This window comes from Sinocyclocheilus grahami, unplaced genomic scaffold (genome assembly GCF_001515645.1).
Source record: "Sinocyclocheilus grahami isolate Dianchi unplaced genomic scaffold, SAMN03320097.WGS_v1.1 scaffold346.1, whole genome shotgun sequence".
NCBI lineage: Eukaryota > Metazoa > Chordata > Actinopteri > Cypriniformes > Cyprinidae > Sinocyclocheilus > Sinocyclocheilus grahami.
The window spans coordinates 887,706-898,789 of record NW_015505525.1 but is presented as its reverse complement, the minus strand read 5'-3'; the positions used below and the strand labels follow the sequence as shown (position 1 = coordinate 898,789).

Here is an 11,084-nt window from a genome sequence, read left to right as displayed (position 1 = left end):
CGTTCACGTACTAACAAAAACATCTAAGAATGTATCTTTTATTCTCCAGTACTGAAAACAGAACCGTACGGGAGCTTTTGATATGCGCTGTGACGCAGCTCTTGCAGATTAAATTTTTTGTTCGTTGTCTGTCATTTCGAAGCTTAAGTTGCATACGTTTTTCTTTAGTTTTAATTTGCCTAACTATCGATCTGACCCAGTAGACGCCATAATCCCACTCTGTCTCTCTCCCGCTTTCCGGGTTTTTTTTTTTTAAATTGTGGGTGTTTACGCAGTTGACTAGAGCAGTGCTGATTGGGGAGAACGATGGTGCGCTCACTCTATTGGTTAGTAAGACTGCAACTCAAGGCTGGCAGACATGCATATGCTCTGGAACAGAGTAATATCGCGTCCATATCGCAGGCTTTGCGATTAGGAAATCGCAACGTCTCAAATCGCGATTTCGATTCGATTTCGAATGGCACAGCCCTACTTACATGTAAATAAACCTCCAGTAGCTGAAAAACTTAATTTTAATTTGTATTTTTGTTCTGTTGTATTTGTCCTATTGTTTGTCATTTGCTTATTTGTTCTTATTTTTAATAACAAAAATAGAATAAAATGAAAGGAAAATGGCTATATTGAGATGAATATTGTTATCGAGAAATACGTTTTTGGTGTTAGATGTAAGTAAAGCAGTATGTTCCAGTATGTTCTGTATTGGCTCAGATGAATACTTTTGAAGTACACCTCACAGAAACCTAATGGAAAAAACATTGCTGGACGGGTTGGAAATGTTTTTATTTGAATCTGGGGCCAAATTCTCAGCTGTGATCCATTTATTCTTTTCCCAGAACTTTGGTGACATCATTAAGGTCAATGGTGAACTGAATTGGAGTATTTTAAGTAAAGGATGTTTCCGTTTTTTCCCCATTTAGGCCCACTGCGCATGAGAGTGGGAGTGAGAGTAATTTCTCCGATCCTGACATAAGTTTTTCTGTTCCTCTCTCCCTTCATTAAAGTGATGTGTCAGTGCTGATAAGTGCATTGGCACATTGCTGTATTAATAATGTCTTATCAGCTTTTCCTCTCCTCCTTCCATGTTCTTCTCAATCCTGTGTATTAATCAGAACTGAAGTAGCTCCTCGCTTGTCAAAATGTGGATATGGACACACTTTTTTTTACACATTTGAGCAGAATCATGTCTGCAAAATCTACTAGTCTGTAGCCTTTTTATAAATGCATGTTTAGTCAAATTAAAAAGTGGGCTAATAGCAGGAATGTGAAGGTGGGTGTTTTCATTACTTCAGTTCTGGTATGACAGGCCCTCACTGTAAGTGTGTGGGATCTTTTTAGGTTTTCCAGAAGAATAGTGACTCAAAACAATGCTTTGTTCTCATAGGGAAAAATAATGAAAAGACTGCCTTGACTTTACTAAACTGCTGGTCTTGGAGTGGACATGATGTAATGTTTCTGCTTTCTCGTGGTCTAGTATTAGAACATCTTTGCAAGGCCTGCCTGTTTCTGTAATTGCTTTTGGTGTGAGTGGATCTCCTCTCTGATAACCTTAAGGAGTCTGACAGCTTAAAGGAGTTTGTGGATGTTATGGAAAGACATGAACCAGATTAGTATTTCCTCATAGCTATTATTGCCTGCTAGTGGATGTTTACTTGGAATCAAAAGTTGTTCCAGGGTCATTAAGTGTAATTTCTGTTGCACGCAGGCTGGTTGAGACGCTCAATAAATCGAAATGTTTGCTCTTATCAACCTATGACGGATTTATAATTATCTTAAGTTTGCAAGTTAAGCTGCGATAGTAGAGAATATTTAACATAAGTATGTGTACATATTTAGATTTAAAAGCAAAGAATAAATCTGGTCTATTGTGTTTTGAATTTGAATGAACAAGAATTCCCGTAACACAGATACACAGCATAAGCAATCTAGTTACACGATGTTGGTGTGCTTTTAATGGACTAACTGGAATGCGAGTAATTCGGGGTCAGAGGTCAGAATCTGAATTTATGTGTAGTCCTCCTAGGCAATTGTTGTATTCAACATTTATGTGTACCGGATGCATATGGATATTTGGTGCATTAACAATGGCTTATGCACCATCTGAACTGTAGCTCAGACAATGTTTTACTCAATTTAGCAGCACTCATTTCTCATTTGTGGCATTGCTCTTAAATCCTTCCTCGTCTTGTTCACCCAGCTGGCTATAATGGTTTTTCCCACCTGCTAACCCTGCCACCGAGACACCGGGGTGGGGGGAATTTCACGCTTTACACAGAATGCGTTGTGAAACTCAGAAACCACACAAACACAGATGCTGGGCAACCGTTAGCTTTTTTGTTTTATTTGTACATTTTTAGTTTGCATTTTCCCAGACACTTTCTTAGGAAAACTATTTGAAAATAGTTGTTAGGTCAGTTGACATTGATTCAAAACATTGAATCGTGTTCTAACAAGTCATATATTCACATGGACGTTTTTTCCCTCATGTTGTGTCATCAAAGATCTCTCAGGGCTAAAAAGCCATTTGTTCTGGACTATAAAAAAGACATCATTTATATAATAAGTGACCACTGTGTTTAGACTTGGTTACCACCGTGTTTGCCAGTGGTACAAAAGAGGACTTGATCAGTCTTCCACAATTAGAAAACAACATTTCATGCGAAGCCGATAATATGCTGCTCTTTACTGTTGACAGATCTTCATTATAAACTTATACTTATATAGATGCTGCAAATAATTGTCCCTTTATGAAAAGTGCTGTGGCTGTAATGTTACAATAATTTCAGACAGTAACCGTGGTATTTTATAAATATCATGGTTTGTAGTACTCCACACTCAAAGAACCATGGTGTAGGCTACGTGTCCTAAAAAATTTGGTATTTCCATGGTACTTTTTGTTCTTTTCTATGGTATATGGCGGTAATGTTTTGGTTTTAGGTAAAAATGTGTGCTCATACTGTATTAATAATAGTATTTGCATCTGATTTACACCTATGTAATAATATTCTTTGTTAATTTGTGCGATTAAATATGGCACTTTTCCACTGCGTGGTATGACTCGGCTCAGTACGGTACGACACGGCACGGATCGGATCGGTTTGCGTTTCCACTGCAGTTCAGTACCGCTTTAGAGTGGGCGGGATTATTCACATGTCGTTATAGTTCCACCGCCTCTATTGCCGCAACTCCTGAAAAACTCGCTGGAGTCCGCTCCTCTGCTATCAACGAGAGGAATGTCTGTACTTCCTCAACAGACAACAAAACAGCCACTTTTTGGTTGTTAAAAAGGTGTGCTCGTTCAAAACAGTTGCGTTCGATCCTTCGCTGGCTGTGCTGATTTAAATCTAGCGGTTCTGTTGTGTTTGTGTCGCAAGTTCAGTGATGCAGGTAGTGACGATTCTCTCTGGCCAATCCGTGATCAGCAGAGTTTACATGTCACGTTTTGGTAACGGTACGGTTCACTTGGAACCTTAACTGAGGTGGTACTCATACAAATACCAGGTGCTGTACCCAGTGGAAAACCCCCCAAAAGTGAACCGTACCGTGCCGTACCATGCAGTGGAAAAGCGCCATTAGTGACTCACAGTTAGTTGTATAACTGTTCACATGGCTTTACTAAAATATACCTTTGCACAAATCTGTGAGAGAACTGAAAGGAAAGTGGGTGTAAAGTTTCTTTCTCTTGGGTTGTATGATTTTGAGGTGGCTGTGTGAATAATAACAGCATTTTATTTGTGCAGGAAAGAAAGAAGGAAAGAGGGTAAAGAAGAACTTGTACACTAATTAATGTAGAGGAACATTGGCACATTTCAACAGTCGATACTGAGAACTTCATTGAAGGTATCGGCTGAAACAGCATACTGGTACTGATGTCCTCAACTACACAAATGACAGAATAGGAATCTATGAGGAAATATGTGTTGTTTTTGTGTAGGACTGCCAGTAATTTGACTATTAGTTTTCAGATGGAGGAGGAGTGGTTTCAAATTTCAACAGATTTAAGAGCTCTGAAGAGAAAGGAAGCTCAGGGGATTCATTAAGAATAGAAAGTAAATATCCTTTTTTGGCCTTGAATTTTGATGAAAATCGATCCGATTTTAAACATGTTTACAAAAAGGAAGTTGTGCTGAGAAACCTGTCAGTAACTATGTTTCCATCCAAAGATTCGAATTAAACGTACGCGCAAAACTGGAATATCGCATAAAACATTCGTGAATAAAGCACCGTGTCCATCCAATGAGTCAAAGAGAAAAAAATCATCACTTCCTGGTAAACTGGCACTAAATATCACTATAAAAAGAAGAAGCCACTGAATATAGTAATTTTCATATGTGATAAATTACTTGCGCCTCAGAGCGAACAGACGAAACACAATAAATGCAGTCATTGCTTTCGGCGGTGGATGCCTGCTGTTTGGGAACGCAGTCATGTAAGACAATTATACAGAAATACTTTGATGACAGACTTGGTTCAGGCAATTCAGAATGACCATAACAACATATAGATGCTGTGAACTAGATCGGTCCACTGGTTAGTCAAGTTATCCCGTCTCATAGCACAAAGTCACATAACTTTTTCGATGCACATGGAAGAATTTATTCGCTAAATGTGTTTCCATCGTAGTTTGTGCATTTTTTCTTATCGGATAAAAAGTGTATCCTAATCAAATGTGCGCATAAGTTTTTTTATGCGCATTTTTAGAATTTATGCGCATCTTGGCCTTTCCATCCAGCGTTTTTTTAATGCGATATTCCAAAATGCGCATAAAAATAGGTTCATGGAAACACAGCTTGTTGCACATGGGTCAAACAGAAGACAGAAGCTAGGTAATTTTCCCTGAAGAGTCGTTGTGTTTGTGCGTTCCCTTCCCACAGTCATCGAGTTTAACTAACTAACTTATTTATTTATTTATTGAGGCCTGGGAGTGTCACAGATGTTAATAAAATATTAAAAGTTGTGTAAAATATTGAAGATGTTTTTGTAGCTGTTAATATTTAATCAACTTAATATTGTTGTTGAGTAGAGTGAAACAAGGAAATGAGTAATGTACTATTTCTAAGCTGAATTGTTTGAGTTTATTTTTATTCAATAATAGTTCAACTGTTTTTTAGATCAATTATGGTATGCATCTGAATTTGAATTAGTCTGAATTTGAATGATTCAGTTATTCCAAACAATTGGAAAGAAATAGTGCAAATTGAATTGTCTAAATGTGTGAGAACCCTGTTTATAATGGGTGATTTTTCAGATTCTGGTAAATCCATGTAGGGCTAGTTTAAGGATTTGAAACTTCTTATGCCAGGCTGTGAGAAAATGGAAATGAACAGTAACTGTTGCTATTTCACTGAAAAGGAACTGTAACTTAACTTAAAGTTACACTGACATGTTTTTTCATTGTTTCAAAAACATTGTACTTTTATAAGTGAAAATGAAAGTGAATGCCCTATTTTTAAACAGGACATGCCAGCAAGTGTGCAAGTATTTTCCAGATTTGATTCATTTATTTGAGTGATCCAGTGGCCAGGTCTTCTACAACTAACTGAAATGTGACCTTGGTTTCTTGACTCAGAGGACTCAGTCCATTGCCATAATCAGAATTCTATGTGCGTCTCTGTCTCTCAAAGAGGAAATGCCTTAGTCCAAGAATAAACATCCCTGCCCTTCTACTCAAATCAACCAATTGCAGACCACAGCACACCACCCCTAAATGGAGCCCATTGGGCAGTTTGAATTTAGTTTCATTTGACTGTAGTGAGTGCAGATGAGGGAGTGATGGATGGATGGGTTGAAGGGGAGTCAAAGAACATGAGAAAGGTTGTTGGAATGTCAGGGAGGAGAGAAGGAAAGTCACGCCTCTGATGCCCCATTTGAGTGAGTTTACTGTGAAGAGCTGATGGTACAGATTATGTGTGAATGTTGTGGCCGTTAAAGGTCTCCACACTTCACTTCACACAAACTCTGAGACCATATTGAAAATCTGGGATTCAAATTCGGATTTAAACCTAGAATTAATCAGTTTTACAATTTTAACAAATTAAAAATAATTAAACATTGTGATGTAAAATTAAGAAATGTCTGAATTTTATGTACGTTTTCACTCTTATATGTATTTGTGTAAATTTATTTTATATTATATTATATTTGGACCTCATTGTATGTAGTTTGTTTTTATTTTCTGACAGTATGAATCAAGCAGTCATCATAACCTAAGCATAGAGCCAATATGACCTCATTACATCCGTGAAATGTTGAAATCTCATACCAAGTCGCAGGAAATGCCTAGTTGGTAACACTAAACTTGTGTCAACAGGACTGCATGCAATAAAAAATTCTGAGCTTAGTTTTGAACAGCAGATGGCACTGCATGCTTTAGAAACAGCCGTACTCTGCTTGTTTCCAAATCCTTACACACACTTGAACCTAAAATAATCATTCATAAAATTCGAAAAGGTTGAAGCGAAATTACAAAGGTGTTCACAGTGGGCTGTGTCTACATTAATCTCGCGTCATAAAAGTGTTCTGAGCTGAGGTGGAATTACATGACTCAGCCGAAGGCACAAGCGCTCTTTAGCACTCTTCTTCATGAGCATTTGAGTGTGCGGATAAAAACTAGATTACAGTGCCATCTGCTGTTACCATCTGCTTACGCGATGCATTCTGAAAATCTAATAATCGATCCACGAATCGATTTATCGTCGCAGCCCTAATGTCACCTGTCACTCACTCAGTGACACTCGTCTCATTCTATTGAGTTGAAGTGCTATGTTATGGTGTTACGGCCCACTACAGTCTAATCTGTCGCAGTTTCACTTTGTTCATAATCCAGTGTTTTCAGCAGCCCAGTTCACAGTTGATGCTGCAAGACCCAGTGCGCGTGTTTAAAGGATAAGTTCACTTCCAGAATAAAAATTTCCTGATAATTTACTCACCAGCGCTCTTTAGCACTCTTCTTCATGAGCATTTGAGTGTGCGGATAAAAACTAGATTAGAGCGCCATCTGCCGTTACCATCTGCTTACGCGATGCATTCTGAAAATCTAATAATCGATCCACGAATCGATTCTGAATCGATTTATCGTCGCAGCCCTAATGTCACCTGTCACTCACTCAGTGACACTCGTCTCATTCTATTGAGTTGAAGTGCTATGTTATGGTGTTACGGCCCACTACAGTCTAATCTGTCGCAGTTTCACTTTGTTCATAATCCAGTGTTTTCAGCAGCCCAGTTCACAGTTGATGCTGCAAGACCCAGTGCGCGTGTTTAAAGGATAAGTTCACTTCCAGAATAAAAATTTCCTGATAATTTACTCACCCCCAGGTCATCCAAGATGTTCATGTCTTTTTTTTCTTCAGTTGCCAAAGAAATTACGTTTTTTGAGGAAAACATTCCAAGAATTTTCTCCATATAGTGGACTTCAATGGTGGCCGACGATTTCAGTGTCAAAAATGCCGTTTCAATGCAGCTTCAAAGGGCTCTGCACGATCCTAGCTGAGAAATAAGGGTCTTATCTAGCGAAACGAAGTCTCGTCAGTTTAAACATTTAAGCGCAACAACACGCAATAGAGAACTCTGTACTCGTGCAGTGTTTACTGTGCACCCATACAGAGACCTGCGTCTCTCAGACAGCGCGCTGATGCTGAATTGAGTTCTATTTTGTGTGTTCTTGCACTTGAATGGATAAATATGTCAAGGTATGTCAAAGTACACGTCAAAAACACAGTCAGTTATGTCTTAAGGAAACATGAAACATGAGGAAGAAATCATATGTATCATTATAGATCCATTCAGCCTTAAGGTAACCGAGCTGTGTTATTAATGTAATTTAAACAACAAAAGACAGAGAAAATCACTGTTAGACCTGCCTGAAAAACTGTTTTCATTTGTATATGTTCTATTCTGTTTATTTGTATCATTGGTTTTAATTTGTTTATTTGTTCTTATTTTATTACTGACTTCACTTTTTTTATGCCTGATAACCTTTCATAATGTTTGAACTTTGTATAAATTAGGCTAGTAGTTTTTCTGTAATATATAAATTGGCATTGAGCCATGCTTAAGGGTGTAACTGGCAAATGAAAAATGAAGACATTTATTCCAATTTTAACTAAGTAAACTAAAATAATATAATTATACAACAATATACAATATTCTTTTTCATTTTAAATCGCAGTTGTATTACAACATAATATAATTCTTTCTTAGATATAATAATAATAATTATAATATAAAGTTGTTGTTATTATTATCATTCAAATTGTTTGGCTTTCTAAAATGTGAATGTGATGTTGACTGAGACAATATCACAACAAAAAGTGCACCAGATTGACTTGCGTTTAAGTCATTTTGAATAAAATTTGAATATTTTTTTACAATATTGTATCGAAGTTATAAATTCTAGTATTGTGACAACACTAGTTTGTAGTCACTTTTTAGTTTCTGTTATGAAAATTATTTTGGTACTTGACTTGAGGTTTTTCCGTCTCGCTGTTTTCTCGCATTGCAGAAGTGTGAATAAAGGGTTTCTATATTAGCATTAATGTGGTTGCATCTGCTGTGTATAGCTCTTTCCTCTTCCTGGTATTCGATATGATCTTGCATAATAGGTTCATATAGCTAACCTCTTTGAAAAGAATGATTGTTCAGCTGCATTAACAGAACAGTCTTTGACCATTCGTCCAACCAGATTTTCCTAATCTGTAATTTGCTTCCCAAATCATCCATAGACAAGTGTCTATTAGACCAGCAACATGTATAACAAAGACACAATTCTTGACCAGTGTGTTGCAAGCACACAGTCCTGTTGTATACCTAACATTGCATTACTGTAGTAACAAACATCAACAACAACCCGTAAATGTATTTGTCATTAAAACAAAAGTAGCTAGCTTTAAATATTTTTAAGGTTTGCTCAACAATGTTTTGGGCCAACATAATGAACTACTAAATTGCTAGGTTGTGAGACACATCCATATTGTTTTTTATCTTATCAAAAGAGGAACAGAATAATGACAGAAGTAGTGAGGAAAAAAGAGACCTGAAAGTGAAGGAGTGAATGATGGAGTATCTGCAAACATTCCATTCTTGTTATACACTAATTGTGTAACTTAAGATGGGCAGAGTTAAATAATGATTAAGTAGGGTTTGTGTATACTCTGTGTTTGGTATATGATGTGTATTTATTGTTTGTGTATATATTCACATATATAGGGCACCTCCTACTGGTGCTTTGGTGTACATACACGCAGGTGTTAAATGACTTAAAGGGGGAAAAACAGGTTTAATCAGGGAAATTTGTGTCCTTGTATATGTTTGTAAAAAATATTTATATAATATTCATTTACTTATTTATTGCTGCTCATGTTTGTCTTGTGTTTTGTGTTTGGTTTGCTAAACCTCTTAAATAAAACAGTTATTTCCCCCACAAAAAGATTACAGTTGAAAAAGGTGCTTAACCCTTTAAAAATGTCCTCAGCTAAATTAAAGTCTAACTAAAAAAATTTTAGGTTTGCCATGTTTACAAAATTTGAGACATATCTAAATATAGATTTATTTTTCCATCAATGAACATAGAATAAACAAATTAATTATGTAACAAAAAACATTTTTTAACATTTAAAAAACACATTGAGCTCCTAGATATTATTGATAAATGTATTATTTAGTTTTTTCTTTTTTCCTACAATAACTTTAGTATTGGTTGGTTGTTGAGTTTGACAAATGCAGTCAATAATACAATTTGTCTAAAAAGTTGAAATAATCTGAAATAAGATTATTTGCTTGTCTTCATGCCATGCTCTAGAAAAGGTCGAAATGCTTGGGTGTCACAATTTTTAGAAATGATAAATGTGAAATCATTTGTTAACAGCAAATGGTTGTGTGCAAAATGTGGCACAGAGCTAAATGTTATGGTTTTGGTAGTAAATAGGACACCAGTTTGTACCCTATTCATGTAAAGTGGCATCACTGTAAAGTAGCAGTGTATGACCTTCTCTATGTCTCTGTTTTGCAGGATCTGCAGATCGTGTACTCGTACCTCCATGGCATGGAAGCACTGTCCAACTTGAGGGAACATCAGCTCAGGTACCAGCGTGTTTGTCTGAGGGTACTTTCATTTCTACATTACAGAGGGAATGTGCTTAACACTCTGTTTATTTTGTTTGCAGGTTGATGTGTGAGACAGTTCGATATGAACAGCATGAAGCTAATGAGGTTTTATACTAGTGAGTATCCAAACGCGCACGCACACACACACACACTCAATACACTCTCACAAAGGCTGTCAGAAAATGTATCTCTATCTAGGTCAGTTTATCAGAGGTTTACATCAAAGTCACAAGGATGATTTTGCCCACACACACACACACACACATCTGCTTACTCTCCCTCTCTCTGTCTCAGACACAAACACACACCGACATCTGTCTGGTGCTCAGTTCATTTAAATCTGTAACGTTCATCTACAGACGGGGATTAAGCTTCTAAAGGCTTTTTGAATATAGACACACACACTGCTTATTAAAATAAAACATTCTGTTCAGGACCCCCTGTTTGCTTGGGTTACCGCTGATATAATGAAAGGAATTAAAGGACTATTTAAATATCATCAACAGTATTAGTGAGTGACACAATATCAGTTTCCACAGAAAATATTTTGGGGTAAAAAAAAAAAGCAGTTACACTGAGCACATTGTGCCAGGCAATGAACATTAAAATACACACGGTTTCAGAAGTACAACCACAGGACATAAACAGTATACTTGTTGGCATGAGAGTATTGTCTGTAAAGTGTCTTACATCCAAGCTGACTTTGTTAGCCTGTAAGCATGCCAGAAAGGGACTGTTTACATGCACTTGTTTGCATTACAACAGTAACACATAACAATAAATTCATCCACCTAGAAAAGTATTTCCACCTGATAATGCATGACTTATTGAAGTCAGGGTCTTATTGAATGGTTAGTGATTTAACAAAAATACAAACTTCATATTTTACACTTTACATTTACTTGTATTTTTTGTGAACATTACACCTAAAATATTGTTGATTGAGCCTAATTTGTATTGAATCTAGTACATTCCTTTTTTGT

The 11,084-nt window shown here is 36.7% G+C and overlaps 1 protein-coding gene across 5 annotated transcripts in view; it reads left to right on the top strand.

Moving 5' to 3' along the window:
* Positions 1-11,084, top strand: part of rapgef2a (Rap guanine nucleotide exchange factor 2a) — a 49,719-nt gene that overhangs the window by 15,531 nt on the left and 23,104 nt on the right. For all 5 annotated transcript variants that reach the window (XM_016229010.1, XM_016229011.1, XM_016229013.1 and 2 more), the window contains exons 2-3: positions 10,007-10,077; positions 10,161-10,217. In XM_016229010.1, coding sequence (XP_016084496.1) covers positions 10,007-10,077; positions 10,161-10,217 — 128 coding nt within the window. The remainder of the gene's footprint in view (positions 1-10,006; positions 10,078-10,160; positions 10,218-11,084) is intronic.